Raw genomic sequence first — 18306 nt, forward strand, 5'->3', positions numbered from 1 at the left:
TGAAAAGTTGCAGATGAACCAGCTGCATCTCCTGCGACCCCTCCCCCCCCCAAGATTCCTTTACTACTGCGACCCCCTCTCCCCGTTTTCCACCGCCACTGAAGGGAAAATTTGAGATATGGTAGCGCTTTTCTTTAGCCTTTGACAAATAGGGTGCGGCAAATATGCCTCATCAAGTGTACTTTATTCACTACTTTATTCATAGCACAAAGATCGAACGATGACGTCATCGACTAAAATAGACGATAAAAGATCGATTCTCATTGGCTGATATGCCGAGCTGTACGTTCTATGACGTCAGAGATTAGCAAGTTCATACCAAACAAAACGTCACTAAATGATACCAGTCAGAGGGCGTGATCAGTTCCTATTTGTATTGTTGAATCTTGAGGAAGTGCGTTGAAGTGCACGCATATTGTGGCATTTTGTTTGCAGTAGTACTTCGTAGCTTAAAGTGAATTGTTCAAAATATCAGTGTAGTGTATTTTCTGTTACGGAAGATTGGTTTGTTTGGATGCTGCCTTAGACTTCCTGTAGCTAGTCAAGATGACAATCAAAATATACGTTTCTGGGCTGTCTGGAAACTATGAGGCAAGTAACCCCTGGAAACACATGATATTCAAGATTGTGGGGGGACTTCCAAGTAAAATTGTTAAACCTTTTGCCGGGTCGTACTATTAACTATATTATTTGCCAGCTCGCGCTGTATGGTGGCACTAGCAGAGCTTGTTGTATAGGTACCGATGTGAGATATAGATGACTAAATATCTATCTATTGTAATATTTTTAAAGTTTTATCTATAAATGCCTTATCAGTTTTCTATAAATGGCAGCTGACTGATTCCTGGCCTTTTCCCAACATGTGTTTTCCAGGTAAAGAAGCGCCAGCAGCGGATTCAGACTGTGCTGGACTCGTGTGCCATTGCCTATGAGCTGATAGACATTACGGAAGCTGGCTGTGAGGATGAGAGAAAATTTATGCAGGAGACCGCCAAAGCAAAGGAGGGGGACCGGAACCCCCTGCCACCACAGATATTCAATGACAAGGACTACTGTGGTGTAAGTACCTACCATGCTTATTTGGCCACCAGCCCACCACATAGGTACTCTGCCTTTTGGGATGTATTCTTGTACCTACTGCCTGTTGTTTACCTTCCACATACCTTTTACATATAAGTAATGTCCATCTTGTCAAATCTTCAGAGAATGCTATTTCACTGTATTTCTAGCTTTGGTATTTTTTTAGTTTTCTGCTGACTAACTAGCAGGTGTTTGCTTAGATGTGAAAAGTTATAATAACCCTCAAGTGTCAGTATTTAGTACCTATTTGTCAATGTCATAAGGTATGCTAATGGTGTGCTGTGTGGACTGGGAATTAACTATATACTAGTTTCCAACAGTATCAAGTGCTCACATTAAAAGCCTTGTGAAGTTAGTGAACGGGGTGAGCTGCCTCTGTCTATGCGGCCACTGGGCATCCCCAATGTCTATAGAAACTTGACTGAGCATTCTTCCTGTTTCTTGGGTGTTTGAGCATGCACTAGATGTCATGACCTACACAGTCACAGTATCCTATATATGCGTTTTACCTCCAAAATCGATTTTTGCAAATAATTTTGAGGCAATGTTTAATGCATAAGCCTTCATTTGTCTTGTTTTATAAAGCAAGGTGCTAACTCCTCATAGTTGTATGTAAATGTATCTTGCTCTAGGCCCATTCCTTAACCACAGGGGTTTGTACAGGTATTTGGGCCATGATCTGGAAAATAACATGGTGCCTGGTGGAGAATCATTGTTCATATATCACGCTCACTCCAGATGTTTTTTTTTTTTGTACGAGTCGATGTCCTGTCCTCTACCATGCAAAAGCAATCCAAAGTGCCGACCACGGCCCTCATACGACCCCGAAAATACCGCAGAATGTGATGGCCTGTCCTCTGGACAAGCTGACCTGTAAAATGGTGGTCCTCAGAGAGCCAAAAGTGGTGATTGCCCTTTTGTTCAACTCTCATTCAACCTGTTCGACTTTCATTCAACCCGGAATTCATCCCGGCTTATAGGTACCATCCGGAGACCGGATGGTATAAGCCGGGACCTGCGTGATAAGTTTCGCTTGGCCCCCTCTGTCTATGTGTCCATTCAAGCATGGGAGCCTATTTTTGAAATATATTATTCAGAAGTTATTTATAATACACAGTCATTTCTATAGACTTGATTGCATCATATTGCAGAGGAACTTTGCCTTCATGGATTGCAGTTGAAATCATGTTTTCACCGAAATGCTATGTCTACGGCTTGCCGAGACATAAAATGTCGTCGTTCTGTTGGAAGCTGAGGACATGTCCTAATCTGACTCACATCTGTCACTTAAAATCACTATACTCGGAACAAAAAATCATGTTAGGATAAACTTAACATAAAATCATCATGGTAATCTGGTATCTGCTAGATCAAAAATAGTCTACCACTGCCTTAGAGTTCGAGGTATCTGTGTGCAGTGTGTCGATTGTGCGTTGACCGCTGCCCGCCCGGCTCGGCCGAGCGCTGGCCGCTGGCTCGGCCGAGCGCTGGCCGCTGGCTCGGCCGAGCGCTGACCGGCTGACCGCCCGGCTCGACTGACCGCTGGCCGCAGCTGTCGGGCCGCGTCCGGCGCCGTTTCCGTTGGCCGCCTCAGCCCGCTGGCACGGCCCGTGCCGACCGCCTGTTGCCGGCAGGACTATGACGCCTTCGATTACGCCAACGAGACCGATCAGCTGCACCAGTTTCTGAAGCTGAGCGAGGGCGAGGTGAACACCGCCCAGGACATCCTCTCCGCAAACCGGCGCGCCTCCATCAAAGAGGTACGGCGTCCAGACCAGAGGCTTTTTAAACTTTTCTTGGGCCTTTTTTTTGTCAGATGGAATGTAATGGCAGCACTGTATTGACTATTGATGATGCCCTTCCATGATACGCTGAGAGCGACGTGTTTCAGGTTATATATATATATATATATATATATATATATATATATATATATATATATATATATATATATATATATATATATATATATATATATATATATATATATATATATATATATATATATATATATATATATATATATATATATATATATATATATATATATATATATATATATATATATATATATATATATATATATATATATATATATATATATATATATATATATATATATATATATATATATATACCGTGTTCCTGGTCATATATATATATATATATATATAGGTATATATATATATATATATATATATATATATATATAGGTATAGGTATATAATGCCTATAAATTATTGTAGAGCCTACATTAAAGGGACTATCCCACCTTTAACATGGGGTTTGAGTTGAGATAGCCAAGTTTGCGGCGAGGTTCAGAAACCACTATCTATCTAGGTTGCAACCCCCGCGGCCTCTTGGTGTTGAAGAAATTCGTTCCCTTCATTTGAAAATGGGCCTTGTACAAGGCCCTATCTTCAACATGGAGCGACCGTTAGTGTGACGTCACCTCGTTTAGTCATTCCGATTTAAATGGGTTTGTTCGTTGAAAAATCGCTTAAAACTTGGTCTGAACTTTGTTGTGGTGCCTACAGAGTAAAAAGAATCAGCTTTATGACAGTAATGTGGCCTGGGGAAGGAGGTAATTTTGGGCTGTGACGTCACATACTTGAAAGTTTGTGTTTGGAATATGGGAAGCCTAAGATGTTTAATGAAAAATAAATGCCAGAACCGTGTTCCTGGTCATCCAATCTATAAAGTCGGGCACAATTAAACTGGTTTTAACAACATTTTAGAAGGTGGGATAGTCCCTTTAAAATACGGTGGTTGATGCAGGATGCAGTTCGTTTTTTTTTGTGATAAAGACTGTCGAATGGGTCACTATTAGTCGCTACTGTGCGTTCTGTCAACTGAACAACTGAGTGTTCTGTCTTCCGGACTGTGAGATGTTGTTTTGTGGTCGTGCTGACCCTGGTGCTGACGACTGGCTCTGTGTAGCACACAACAGCGGAGAACGGCCTCGACGAAACGCCGAACGGCGACCAGACCGACGCCAAAGAAGAGCCAAGCTTCTGGGACGAGAAAAAAGAGGAGGATGATAGTCCAGGGTTCTGGGATGAAAAGAAAGACGAAGACAATACTGCCAAAGACGAAAAAGCAGAGGACGATAGTCCAGGATTCTGGGATCAGAAAGAGGGAAGCCCAGTAAAAGAGGTTAAGAAGGATGAGGATGACAGCCCTGGTTTCTGGGATCAGAAAGAAGAAAGTCCTGTAAAGGAAGTAAAGAAAGAAGAGAACGAGAGCCCTGGATTTTGGGACGAACAGGGAGATAACGAAAAGAACGAGGAACAAAGTGAAGAAGTAAAACCCTCCGAAGATGTGGAAGCGGAACATGCAAAAGATGAAGAAAAAGAATCCGAAAGTGAAGAAGAAGAAGAAGAAGAGGAGGAAGATGACGATGAAAACCCAGATATAGCAGAGTTGAAGGATGTAGCACAGAAACTGGTATGTGTATTTTGAGTTTGACAAAGTTTGCAGTGCTGACTATCGATGAATTAGTGGAGTCTTCCGTACTCTTCGGATTCTACTAACGTTTGGGCATGATCTCTAGCATTTTAAGCACAGGACATTTGTCACTTACCTAGTCATCGTGTTTTGCACGCATTCGTAGTACAGTCTGGTGTCATCTTCTTGCTGCTCTGCATCGTCCAGCCCCCAGCGTGGCTATTCCAAAAATCGACGCTGGCATTGGAACTTGGAAGACTCTTTATAGCTGTGTTAACTTTCAGCAAATTGCGATTACGAAACGATCGCAGTGTACTTCATGTCACTCTGGGTTAGTCAATAACAAAATAACAGGATTTCATTAACATGTTTTGCTGTGTTCTAACTTGGTTCTAACAAGGTTTGAGCTGATTATTAACTACGCATAGTAATACGAATTTCGACACGTATGTTGCTCATTGTCCATGCTTTGCATTATCGTTAGCCTCTTCCTTGCATTAACACCTTATATAACAAATGGATGCAGAGTGTCGGCCTTAATTAATCAGTTTCCTCACAACATGTGACTGTTGAGAGTCCAGACAAGAGCATGCCTAAGATAGGATTTGCTTTTTGTCAGTTTCATGATTCCAGAATGCCGTCATTTAATTCGTATCCATGTCTTAGTCCGAATGCTTAGCTATGAATTGTGTTGTTACGCTTCTCTAAAATGGTTGCATTGTTATGCTTTCCGTCACCAATAGACTGAGCAGTAGTGTTAGCTGAAAGGTGATTTGAAGCATCACTACAAAGTACATATGCATCATGCGTACCGTGCTTGTCTTGTTTAGAACCTTGTGTAGAGCTTCGAACGTGCGGGTTTGCCAGTTCTCTCTCACTCTCATTTTGTCTACTTCACTCATTTTCAGTCTCTCGAAAAGTATATTTACATTATGGACTGGCAGACTACGCCCCTGTCCCAGCTAGTAAATGTTTTGACGTCTACCCCTAGTTGTATGTCAGTATCATGTGGTCGCTAACAGCCTGTTCTGGCGTAGTCACCTCTATTTGTTCGTGGTGTCCCAGTCTAGTTGAACGCACCCCTCAAATGCTTTGATGTAGTAGTTAGTGATCGACCTTTCGCATGCGTTCGACAGCCGACATCGGGCGAAGAGGATCGCGATGGGAAGAAAGAAGACAGCCCCGGCTTTTGGGATCTGAACACTGAGGAAGATTTGCCTGCCAGGAAAACGACTAAGGAAGATAGTCCCGGGTTTTGGGATGAAAATCCGGAAGATGATTTCCCCACTAAAAAGGAAAAGAAAGAGGAAAGTCCCGGATTTTGGGATGAGAATCCGGAAGATGATTTCCCCACTAAAAAGGAAAAGAAAGAGGAAAGTCCCGGATTTTGGGATGAAAATCCGGAAGACGATTTTCCCACCAAAAAGGAAAAGAAAGCGGAAAGTCCCGGATTTTGGGATGAGAATCCGGAAGATAATTTTCCCACTAAAAAGGAAAAGAAAGAAGGAAGTCCCGGATTTTGGGACGAGAATCCGGAAGACGATTTTCCCGCTAAAAGGGAGAAGCAAGTGGAAAGTCCAGGCTTCTGGGATGAAAATCCAGAAGACGATACTCCCACTGAAAAAGAGAAGCAAGACGAAAGTCCTGGATTCTGGGACGAAAATCCAGAAGACAATTATCCCAGTAGAAAAGAAAAAGAAAAAAGTCCAGGGTTCTGGGACGAGAATCCCGAAGACGACTTCCCCAGTAAAAGAGAAAAGGTTGAAAGTCCGGGATTCTGGGAGGGGGATGGGGAAAAAGAGGAAAGCCCTGGGTTCCAGGAAAGAACAGTTTCGGCAGGGGACGAAGAGAGAGGGGATAAATCGGGAGTAAGGGACGAGAGTGATGCCACGCCAGTTAGAGGAGACGAGAAAGAGGAGACACGGGCAGCCGGGGATGATACTAAGGTGGCTAATCCGTCTGCAGAGGCAGGGAAGGAGGATGATACCACGGGGTTCTGGGACGATGTGGATGACGATCATTCTGGGGGCAAAAATACCGATGATAACGAGGGCTTTGGTGATGGCAAGGAGGATGCGCAAGCTCTCGGAAATATGGAGGTGGCTGGTGGATCTCTGGGTCCAAATGAGCATCTCACAGCGGAAGCTCAGGGGAAAGGGGATTATCCTGGTTCTGGGGACAGAATTAAGGATCAGCACGCTGATGGAAAGGGAGGGGATGGCCCAGGGTCTGTGAATGAGGGCGCCCATGTTGATCTGGACGAGGACGAGGATCGCAAGGGATCCGGTGACGCCCCTGATGGCGAGATGGTGGACGCCGACGCCGATAAGACAGACGCTGCCGAAGACGAGCGTCGTGATACTGAGGCCAAGACAGAAGCTATGCAGCCAGGCTCCGCAGAGCAAGAGTCTGGTACTGGTAACGAATCGGACTCGGAAAAAGAGCCCAAAGGCCATGATGAAACTGAAATGGCAGATCCAAAAGTAAGCGACAAAGGAGATGCGGAGGAGAGCGTCGCAGCTGTTACTGCTGATGGAGAGAAAGGCGCAGAGCCGGAGAGGGCTCAGGAAGGTGGACGCTCTGAAGGCAACGTTGACGGCACGGGATCGCTGACTGGAAATGGAGATGGTATTAAAGCTGAAGGGGGAGAGGCCACTGATGATAACGAGGATGTCTCCGGTTAGAGATGCGTCACAGGCTTGGTATGTGGTCTTTGCCGGTGTGGTTTGTACCAGTTTGACTACACTTAACAGCGTTATTGCAATGCGAGTGGTACTAACAGCTTGGAGATGTGGTAGAACGGGTAGTGCTCCACCAAAGTTGTGCGAGTTATAACAAAATAGTTCCGGTGTGTGTTTGAAAGCTTACGACCATGGTAGCATGCAAATGTCTGACGTTTTAATAATGTCTGACGTTTATATAATAACAATATCAGCGTGAGTTGTCTGCAGTTCATTTGGCGTGTTGTATCGATAAAAGCATGCTGCTCCCAGTTGTATAAACAAAGTTAGGCTTCAAGTATTCCCCTTTGTTTTGTTTTTAAATGCTCGAAACATATGACAAGTGTGGTTGCATTTGACTGCGCTAAGCGCAACCGTGTAACCATGCAATCGTGTCACCAAAATTATTGCCTTACATAGATTGTTTCGGCACAGTTGTTTACATCCTAAAATGCCATCCTCATATTGCAGCCTGTGTAGAAGTTCCACCTGCTGCGGCCAAAAGTTTGGTAATTTTCGAAGAGTTTGTCGATATTCTGTTACAATGTAATTGGCGAATACTGGATGGGTCTTCAACCCGCTATTGGCATACCTCTCATTTATCAACGCTTTGGCATGCGAACAACCAAAGTGTGAAAAGCTCCACTAACGTGCAAGTGTGACTTCTCGATACAATGTATTGCAACTTGCAACCACTCATGCTAAAATATGGAAAATAAGAAAAATACCGTTGTTCACGTATTTAATGTTACACGAGTATAGTGTTTTAGTTTTCTGTATTGGTTTCCGGTTCGCTGTTGAATTTCGCCAGTGTTGTCGCGTCGTATGGTTTCACTGTGCCCCGAGTCCCCCCCCCCCCCCGTTGGCCCTCCGAGTGACCGCTGTGACCGGTCGGCAGGTCGGCAGCGGCGACAATGAACAGGAGAACCCCGAGAAGGAGGGTGAGTGCAGCCTGGCACCCCGCCGCGCGCGCGCGCTGATTGTGTTTGCCCACCGGCCGACCGCCCGCCGGCAGCGGGCAGTTGGCCCGAGAGCTCTGCCATTTACCGGAGAGGGACCCGGGGACCGTGCTCGCCCCGTGTCCATCAGTATACGGCCAGACATTTACACAATTAGGGCTTAGGTTCAGTCCCGACGGGTGGTACAGCAGTTCACGCTGCGAGACAATGGAATTGGCTCAGTATTCTAGTAATCCTACATGAAAGCTTACTGCGTGCCCCCAAGGCCGTATATAGGCGTGCCCATATCTCCCTCCTTATTTTTTCTCTTCCACTCCCTCTCCCTCCCTTGTCTAATGATTCTTGCCGCCTTTGTGTTCTCTCTGTGTATTTTGTAGGTATGTTTTGAATGAAACTCAGCACCTTATTTCTGCCTTGGTAGCTGCACTGCTCTGCGCATTGCACACGAGCGGCTTTCATGTTCGGAGTCGCCGTCAGCTATTGATTTATTGAGCCCTCAGATGACTCATGCTTGCCTAGAATGGCTGTGTTATTCATAATCATGCATCAGAGGTTGATACTGGATTCGCGAAGTCCAACTCCAGATTCAGTTAAAGGGACTATCCCACCTTCTAAAATGTTGTTAAAACCAGTTAAATTGTGCCCGACTTTATAGATTGGATGACCAGGAACACGGTTCTGGCATTTATTTTTCATTAAACATCTTAGGCTTCCCATATTCCAAACACAAACCTTTCAAATATGTGACGTCACAGCCCAAAATTACCTCCTTCCCCAGGCCACATTACTGTCATAAAGCTGATTCTTTTTACTCTGTAGGCACCACAACAAAGTTCAGACCAAGTTTTAAGCGGTTTTTCAACGAAAAAAAAAACATTTAAATCAGAATGACTAAACGAGGTGACGTCACACTAACGGTCGCTCCATGTTGAAGATAGGGCGTTGTACAAGGCCCATTTTCAAATGAAGGGAACGAATTTCTTCAACACCAAGAGGCCGCGGGGGTTGCAACCTAGATAGATAGTGGTTTCTGAACCTCGCCGCAAACTTGGCTATCTCAACTCAAACCCCATGTTAAAGGTGGGATAGTCCCTTTAAGATCCAGTATGTATTTAAATGCAAAATTTCTGGTCAATACCCGTGGCATGCACAACACACAGGACTAAAACCCTGATGTGGGTACCTAGTGAATAGTGACTTTGTAATGCCAAAACCCCTTTTACGATTGAAATACATTAAATAGATCATAGACCTCTGTGACCTCTGTACTAAGGGTCCCCAGAGGTCTATGGATAGATGTTTCAAGTGTAAATTTTACTTAATCCCTCAGTTATGCTTATAATTATTTCTAACCGTTGCACAACTTATCGCAATAAGAGTTAGCGAAGGATGTATTACTTTCTCATAACTGTGCAAGCACGCACTAGGCAGGCTAGTAAAATCATGTAGGTAATTGCGATGTATTAGATAAAATTATACGGCCGATTCGCTAGCGGAAACGTAACAGTTTCAATGTTTTGTTCCACATTTGAAAAAGACCCCTCTGTGTACAAAGCATGGCGCTGCATCCCCTGTGCTCTATGTGTAGCTGTGAGGACAAGTGCGAACTTCCACCGGCTCACCGACCCCTGTGTGACTCGTTGCAGTGTGGCCGCGGGGCTTCAGCCGCAGAAACACTTTGGTCGAGCTCTGAGCCCAACCCACACGCACACACGCACACAACACACGGTATCTGTATAGACTAGCGCGCACTGGCCGTAGAGTCGGTAGTCCCGTTCAGGTAGAGTAGAGTCTAGTTTCTTGAGTTGTGTGCACTGCGCACCATCCGAACCTCCATCAGTTATAGTCTCGGCAGGGTGTACCGTCATCTACGGTCAGTGGCGGATCCAGGGGGGGGGGGGCAAAATGGGCATTTGCCCCTCCCAAACGGCATAATTTTAACATTACGCCTATGGACGAGGCATGGAAAGAATCGATAAATTGTTGTGGTTTGCCCCCCCCCCCCACAAAAAAAAACTGAGCTGGATCCGCCTCTGTCTACGGTAGTGATGGTTTTAGTGTCCATTCGTATTACGTTATTTGCGTAGATAAGAGGCATATCCAATATCCATCCACTCTCCAATAGGAACAGTTCATTCATAACATGTCTCAGTCGACTAGAGCTGACTAGCTATTGTATATATAGCTATTGTATCTTCAAAGTCATACCCACATGTGTGCGTCACTGCCCGTCATTCTTCGGTTTTCACCTAAGGTCGCGTGGTCATAAATGGACTGGCTCCCTTTATCTTTCCTCAAATTACCGTTTCCGATCATTTTCGTGTTGCCTGAAAGCTTTCTATGAAGGTTCATCACTAGCTTATTTTTTACGTTTTAGTTAGTTGTTTTCAAGCCCTCTCACTTTTCAGATGCTGCATGCCTAAAATTTATCGTAGGACCTATTTACGTTAGATTTGCTCATCAATTTACGAGGTGAAAAGTGACCATAACAGCATACAGACTACGGAGCTATGATGCATCGCTTCGCTGATCGGTAACTCCTGGCCAATTACCCATTATCACCTGATGCTACTTTCCAGCGGAAATCGCTTCTAGTGCGGGAATCCCTATTCGTTTGGGTGGGCGGCGAAAGGGCCGAACAGCATTGCAGATTGCTGGAGAAAAATGTTCTTCACCCGCAAAAGTGTTCAATGTTCATCTGAGCTCGTAGTGCGGACTGCGGTACTACGAACTGTTAGTTCCCCGGACCGCCACCTGGCGGCTCGCTAATCGCGACCAGGCGCCTCGGCCATGATCCTTCCAGGAAAGTGATCAGATATCCATGGTTGGGGTAAGGACGGCCCGCGGTTGGTGGAATTTCGTCCAGGGCTGAACTTAAGAAACATACAGGGTGGACCAAAAAGGATGGAAACATTTTGAACTCGCATAAAATATTTGTTATTGCATGCAGGTGACTGAAAATGATACCAAACGAGAGTACATTTCGTGGAAATTCATAATGACATCTCTCTCATCTGCTTTCTCTCGTTTTCAGTCTCCCACAGCAAATGCTCGAAGAGGCCACTTTTGCGAGACAGGCAAAGAAAGAGCGGCCCGCCTGGCTGCTGACGGGATAGCCCGATGACACATGTCCGCTGGTTTGGCTCGCACAGCCTTGGTGATCACTCTCTTCAGGTAACAGATGCCTTTAGAACCTTCCTTGTAGACCTGGCCTTGAGATGACCCCACAGGAAAAAAAATCCATCGGGGTCAGGTCAGGTGATCAGACAGGCCAGTTCCGACAGGCACTGCGGGATATCAGCCGGTCACCAAAGTGGTTCTCGCTCCACTTGAGCGTTGTTTCGCGATGTGAGGAGGCGCACCGTCTGGCTGGAATCACATGAGGTCCATGAGACTGCCATACTTCGTTTGGGCTCACTTCAACAACTTCTTTAGCGTCGCTTGGTAGCGCTTTTGGTCGTCAGCCACGGTGTTGTCGCTCCCATCCTCGAACCGAAGTGGAACTAGCCTGTCTGTCTTCTCATCTGACCTATGGATTCCTTTCCTATGGAGTCATCTCAAGGGCCAGGTCTACAAGGAAGGTTATGTAGGCCTCTGTTATCTGAAGAGAGCGATCACCAAGGCTGTGCGAGACATACCAGAGGACATGTGTCATCGGGCTATCGCTTCAGCCGGCAGGCGGGCCGCTCTGTGCCTGTCTCGCAAAGGTAGCCTCTTCGAACATTTCTGGTGAGAGACTGAAAACGAGAGAAAGCAGATGAGAGAGATGTCATTATGAATTTCCACGAAATGTTCTCTCGCTTGGTATCATTTTCAGTCACCCGCATGCAATAACACATATTTTATGCGAGTTCAAAATGTTTCCATCCTTTTTGGTCCACCCTGTATGGTAGTGACTACCGAGCTCATGTTCAATCAGCAGTTGGGCACCGTTTGAGCGCAGGTCTATTATCGCCTGCGGTCCGGTGCCCCGCTCACCGCCGCCATGCCATTGCCCGTGTCTGACTCTGTGGCTCTCTGTTGCAGACTGAGGTTGGTCGTCGAGCTGTGCTGCCCGGCGGCCCGGCCTTTTTATACCGTGCTGACGGGGCGCCGACGGCCGCCAGCCGCCGGCGCCTCGTGCTTGTGCGTGCGTCGCTTTCAAGGTTCACACCGAGGAGGAAGTCTGGTGGAAATTGTATCACTGCTCAGCCCGATGTGCGGGGAGGTGGCAGTCGCTGCACCACCGCGAGATTCCGTTCAGTGAGCCCACTTCAAACGACGCTGTGTTCATGGCGATCAAGTGCTTCTGATCGGTTGTTTATTGAGATTTCTTGCTTTACATATGCGTTATTGCTTTGTAGTTAACAGACCCCCGCCGTACGGCGGTTTGGTTTTATGTTTGCGCCGCCTGCGTGAATGTTAGCACACTGCGCAACCCAGTAAGTCGTTTGCCAAACCCTATGATCACGAAGTGGCGGTGTGTGCTGCGCTGTTCTGTGGCTGATTTTATCCGAATTGCTACCAACGAGATGTGTATGTGCGGACACCAGGCTGTCCAATGACTATGTCAAGATGCTTCCTGAGCTTTCCCTAGCTTTAGTGTAGGATTGTTATTTCCTGTTCCGGCGCATCGCATTTCTTTGGTAATCTGGTGCCCATCTTTCCCGTTTTTCACCTGTTAAGTTATCCTAACTTTGCGGATTGCGGAAATAAATCGTGTCACAAATTTTATAAAATTGTTCCAATCATGCTGCGATTACCCACGGTTGAGACTTAGAGAGCAGTAATTCGTTTTCAGGGGGGGGGGGGCGAGTCCTGACTCCCCCCCCCCGAGTCGCCAATTAGCAAACAGTCTGCTCCTTACCGTTAGCTAGCATTATAAGGGTCATCATTCGCATTTCCTCCATGACCCGGTCTTGCACCCACCCACACTGGTCGGAAACGCTCCAGCGAGAGGCCAGCGGCCTTTCCGCAAAAGTTTTTTGCTTGTTATTCCACAACTAGTGAAGCAAACTTCATAAAACTTTGCATACCTTCTCTTTCATATGTAAGCTATCATTTGGATGTCAAGCACTAAATATATGACGTGAATCTGTTAAGTTATGACGTCATAATTGAGTATAATACAGGATCTAGCACCACTTTAAGTCAACAAGAGAAATTGGGAGCTGCTATTCGGGCACCGGGAATGGTTTCATGCACTCCTTGCAAGGTCCAGTGCTTGACTTTAGCATTGTTGACTTTGCGTGACGTCATTTATGACGTCACTAAGGCCATGTAAGTTTTTCGTCAATAACTCCTGATCAGATGGAGCTAGAGAGTCGGGAAAGCCACCATTGGACTCAGGAAGACCTGCCGAATCGAATGATATGCAATATGACCTCCTTCAACCATTTTCGTGACCTGAGGGGCTCCGACCTGACCTTGACCCGAGGTTAACACCTTAACCCTCGCCGGCACAGGGGGGGGGTTGATGCAACCCCCCTAAGGTTTTTCGCGAATAACTCGCGTAAAAAGCGGCCGATTGCGATGAAACTTTCAGTACCCTGGCATTGATCAATTTTACACCTACCCTGAAAATTTCATGACCCTAACCCTAATGACCTTTGACCTGTGACCTCTTTTCCGTGACCATGTTTGGCCGAAATCGCGATTCGGCGTATGTCGGCTCGCATTAGCCGCGCGTTTGCAAGCTTTTCGTGGTTTCAAACGTTCAAACATGTGATTGGATGTTGCTCCCATACATAAGGATGGGTGTCAAGGTCACCTGAAGGTCAGGTCAGGTCATTGACCTTTGGTGACCTCGGGTGACCTCGGTTCACTTTTTCGAGTTTTACATGTTTCTAGGCTAGTTTTTGGAGCTGAATTCAATTTAGCAACCATTTGAACATTTACGAAGTAGTTTTGGCGCCTTCGTAACATGCTACGAAGCTGTCAGAGGCGGTTGACACGTATTACGAATACCCGTCACAACCCCTACCGGTTGACCTGACCTGACCTGACCCGACCTGGTCTAAATGCTTAAAGACATCATTTCTGATCAAAACTAATACGATATTCGTGATCAGCACCCCGGAAAACCACATAGCAGCCACAATTTACGACTTTCTAACAGGTCCCGATTTTCCCGGTTTTCGGGTCATTGACCTGACCTGGAAGGTCACCCGATGACCTAGGACCTTAAAATTGGGTATCATCGGCTTTCTCTCGTGACGGGCAACACGCTCATTTTTTTCCGCGAGGCTCTAGCTCGATCAGGGGCCAAACGCGAGGGGGGGTCGTACCAATCCCCCCCCCCCCCTGTGCCGTCGAAGGACGCAAAATGGCCTGTGCCGGCGAGGGTTAAGTTGACTTCACCCGAACACCAAGTATAGCATTCAACGCGCCTGAGCTAGACAAACACGATTATGCCAAAATCGCGGCAGTGCGACCATTTTTGGCAAAGTAATTAACCTAAAACTGAGCCCGTGCCTTGTGGCACTTACCTGACCTAAGAGGTCACTGGCTGATCTAAGACCTTAAAATCGGGTAGTACCTAATTTTTGCGTCTTATAACGGCACACAAGCTTGTTTTTTTTCCGCGAGGCTCTAGCTCAATTAGAGGCGAAACGGCGAGGGAGTTGTACCAACCCTCCCCGGTCAATGCAGAAAACCAATCGGTCCGGCCAGGGTTAAATACCGGAATTGTGATCTAATGTAAAAAGACGGCCAAAGGTAACCCGACGTCAGTGACAGGTGTCCTATATTTGCAGCGTCTTATATTCACGAAGGTTTCAATTTCCACTTTGTTCAGCCGAGTGATGGTTGTCAATTGCAAGGCTCTCTAAATGCAAGCCGTAATCGCCACGCAATATGTGGAAGGCTTTTAACGTCAATACATACATAAATGCATACATAAAACGCGCTTTTCAAAAAATTCATAAACTCAAGCGCATCTGTTTTAATGACCAGTCAACTACGCATGGATGCGTGCAGGCCACACAGGTCAGCGTAAGCCGGGCGCGGCGGCCGAACCGAAACTGGGGCGGGGCGGGCGGTAGTTGGGTAGGAAGAGTGGCTCCTGCAAATTTTGCGCAAATATGCGCAGTTAGCTTTTATGTTGCCCTGGTGTAAATTTAAATCCTACTTCATCTCACAAAAAATCAGAGTGGAACTAGATGGGACTACCTGTTGTTTCCTTACCTAAACTTTGCAGTTATATTCCAGAATCACTGTAGGAGAGCCTTCATAAAAAAGCTATAGTACATCTTAGTTAGGGAAAAAGTATACCAAAAATTTTGCACTGACCAGTCGGCAACTTCATAACGAACATTTTGATGCATAATATGTGGGATTTCAATTTGGTGTCTATCAGCAATAAGACTCTGAATATCCGGCTCAAGAAACCTCTTGCTCCGCGTCAATTTCCGAGTTCTGGGATACCCCATCTTCGGGGGCTGATTACAGCTATTTTTGGTCACCCGGATTAGTTTTTTTGGCCTAAGTATAATAATTTGATCAATTTCAAATCGATCTATATAAAAAATAATCCGAAACTCCGGAATCGCCCGTGGCCTCTCGTGAGGGCGTTTCCGACCAGTGTGCCACCCTCAGTTGCACGATCATGCGCTAGAGCTCTCGTCTTGGAGACACTCCGCCCGGACCACCCAAACGCAAAACACGCTCATTCTTCGTCATTGGTTTTGTGTATTAAAACAATGATGAAGATGGTAGTGGCCGCTTAGTCGAAGAGACCGAAGCCCATGTCGTCGTCCGACTCCTCGGGCTCCTCCTCCTTCTTCTTCTCCTCCTTGGCCGGCTCGGCGGCGGCGGCGGCAGGAGCGGCGGCGGCCGCCGGCGCGGCGCCCACAGACGAGCCCACGTTGCTCAGCAGCGACTTGATGTCGGCCGACTCCAGAGCCTTGGCGAACAGGCCCGGCCAGTAGGGCTCCACGGTGACGCCGGCCGCCTTCAGCAGAGTCTGGATCTTCTCAGACTGAAACAGCACAGACAGAGCGTCAGCGGTGCCGGGCATTCAACTCAACCCTCCCTAGCTCAGGCAAGGGGGATATTGTATATTGTACAATACCCCCCACCCACCCACCCCCCAGGTTCTAGCAGATAGCGGAAAATGCGCTAATTCAACCATGCTCAGCACAGGCAATCATTCTTTTCAACATTCCCCGATGATTTACTAGCTGACACTCGGTCATTGCCAATTTATTTTATATTTTTTATGTTATAGTGCTGCACATTTCAAGCTTATACCAATCATGACTAGGCTCATCTTTTTCAACCAGTGGGAAATTATTATACATATGCTACAATAGGAGTGCGCCAGCACTTACACATGTTTGATGACACCTTATCCATCTAAAAAAAAAAAAAAAAAAAAAACAGCTGGGCTGATAATACTTTAAGAACACTATTGATGATTGCTAGAAGGGTGACCCACACTACTGGTAATACTAACCAGTAACCACTATCCAGTGGTATCATACATGTCCATAAAGCTCAAGTACAACAAAACATAACTTACAATATCAATGTTTGAGTTTTAATAGCCTACAATTATTCTGTCAAACAATTAAAGGCAGCATATCACACTCTAACACCAGCATCACTGCCCCTCACAAGTTGTCCAGGTTTCCATGCAGTGCAATGTTTAAATAGTATGGTAAATGATAAAAATGTGATGGCAGCTGAACTATTTTATGTCACTAGTCACTGTAAGTGATGTAGGAAAGGTAAGGTAAGGCAAGGATAGGTTTGGTTAGACCAGGTCATGTCATGTTAGTTGTCATTTTATTTTCAACTATCCTAGTTATTTTCAATTATCTTATTTTTATTTGTAGTTACACCAGCTTTGTCATTTTCATTTCATTTTTTAGTTATCAGTATGCACAGCTTGTTTGAGTCTATGGTATCACTTCAATCACTGACAAATATCACTGTATGTTCTTAAAAACTTATTACAATGCAATTTAGGGGCAGTAGTTCAAGCAAAGAAAATCAAGTGATGATACAGTAATGAGTTGAAATAATAATTTTACAACAATTTTGGAAATATCAGATGGTCTCTATGGTGGTAATGAGTATGACATTTCTTAGCAAATATTAATCAATGCTTAAAATGGTTTAAGTTAATATACCACTTTCCTAAGTTTTTCCTCCAAAGTTTTCAAATCTGAATCTGACACTTAAAATAATAAGAATAAATATCAACAATTTTCAAATATTCACATACAAAGACTATTTTCCATCCCTGCAGTGGACTACAGCAATGGCAGAGGAAGCTGATCACACAAGTTGACTGAACGTACTGCAAATACATATACATAATTTACTTTTAGTGCACCTCATGATTGCAGAACTTCAAAGCTACAAAACAGCAGCAATCTATGATACTTACCACCAGGTACAGTGCAAGTAAGCAGTTCAGACTGACTATCAACCAATTCAGGGTAAGAATCTGATGCAAAATGATTTAAATTCAAGCTTGCAGTTTCTGCAACCCTATCCATGGGAACACAACAGCAAAATATTATTGCGGTATATTATGCAAAATCATCTTTGCAAAATGATAAGATCCATTATCCCGAGCCCCAGAACAAACACCAGTACGAGTCGCCCCCGACATAGAGGCAAGAATGAAGAAGCTTACCGTGACAGCGATGTCATCGTCGGCCAGGATCAGGGAAGCGTAGACGCATGAAGCCTCGTCCTTAGTCGACATGATTATTGCGTTTTATTTCGGTGTAGGTCGTCAAAAATGACCTTAGCCCTTGCGAGGACACTACACCTCAAAAGCAGCCAAGCAAGAAGGAAGTATGCGGCGCTGTTGTAGTATAAACAATAAAAATATATTTTGAGTATGATTTTCATAAGAGAAATGGATATTAAAAAATAAAATTTTCAGCGGAAATATTTGAATTTTTCCACTGCATAACAGTTTTTCATAAAACTGCCGATTTGATGCGGAAGTCAAAGAAACACAATTATTATTTTGCTGCAAATAGCCTTGCAGACAACTTACGGAGGAAGAAGTTCACCAGAGAATGTAAACTGAAGTTTCAGTGATAATGTATTTCATCCATATTTCAATTCAGCATTTAAGTGCAAAATTTTGCATTGATGTC

At 45.3% G+C, this 18306-nt stretch overlaps 2 protein-coding genes across 4 annotated transcripts; one reads left to right on the top strand and one right to left on the bottom strand.

Annotated features, from left to right (window-relative positions):
- The first annotated feature begins 207 nt into the window (after positions 1 to 207).
- On the top strand, positions 208 to 12919 carry LOC122393662 (SH3 domain-binding glutamic acid-rich protein-like). 3 transcript variants are annotated; one of them, XM_043389896.1, is made up of 6 exons: positions 227 to 591; positions 874 to 1059; positions 2715 to 2840; positions 4021 to 4527; positions 8146 to 8188; positions 9853 to 9914. In XM_043389896.1, the coding sequence occupies exons 1-6, from the start codon at positions 547 to 549 to the stop codon at positions 9897 to 9899; spliced, it is 954 nt and encodes a 317-aa protein (XP_043245831.1). In that variant the 5' UTR covers positions 227 to 546; the 3' UTR covers positions 9900 to 9914. The 3 variants fall into 3 exon arrangements, with proteins under 3 accessions (XP_043245830.1, XP_043245831.1, XP_043245832.1); XM_043389897.1 differs by lacking the exon at positions 9853 to 9914 and adding an exon at positions 12233 to 12919 and having other exon boundaries at positions 229 to 591; XM_043389895.1 differs by lacking the exons at positions 8146 to 8188; positions 9853 to 9914 and adding an exon at positions 5664 to 7483 and having other exon boundaries at positions 208 to 591.
- A 2935-nt stretch (positions 12920 to 15854) lies between these two features.
- Positions 15855 to 18163, bottom strand: LOC122393663 (60S acidic ribosomal protein P1-like). Its single transcript, XM_043389898.1, has 2 exons — positions 17832 to 18163; positions 15855 to 16163 (listed from the first exon to the last, which is right to left on the bottom strand). The coding sequence occupies exons 1-2, from the start codon at positions 17901 to 17903 to the stop codon at positions 15909 to 15911; spliced, it is 327 nt and encodes a 108-aa protein (XP_043245833.1). The 5' UTR covers positions 17904 to 18163; the 3' UTR covers positions 15855 to 15908.
- Positions 18164 to 18306: the final 143 nt, after the last annotated feature.

Source organism: Amphibalanus amphitrite, unplaced genomic scaffold (genome assembly GCF_019059575.1).
Source record: "Amphibalanus amphitrite isolate SeventyFive unplaced genomic scaffold, NRLGWU_Aamphi_draft 000547F_arrow, whole genome shotgun sequence".
NCBI lineage: Eukaryota > Metazoa > Arthropoda > Thecostraca > Balanomorpha > Balanidae > Amphibalanus > Amphibalanus amphitrite.

Excerpts from the sequence above, each read along its gene's own strand:
- LOC122393662 (XM_043389895.1), top strand. The coding sequence starts at position 547 with ATGACAATCAAAATATACGTTTCTGGGCTGTCTGGAAACTATGAG. Across the intron at positions 592-873 it reads GGCTGTCTGGAAACTATGAG|GTAAAGAAGCGCCAGCAGCG; the intron begins GCAAGTAACCCC and ends TGTGTTTTCCAG. Across the intron at positions 1,060-2,714 it reads ATGACAAGGACTACTGTGGT|GACTATGACGCCTTCGATTA; the intron begins GTAAGTACCTAC and ends TGTTGCCGGCAG.
- LOC122393663 (XM_043389898.1), bottom strand. The coding sequence starts at position 17,903 with ATGTCGACTAAGGACGAGGCTTCATGCGTCTACGCTTCCCTGATCCTG. Across the intron at positions 16,164-17,831 it reads ACGATGACATCGCTGTCACG|TCTGAGAAGATCCAGACTCT; the intron begins GTAAGCTTCTTC and ends GTGCTGTTTCAG.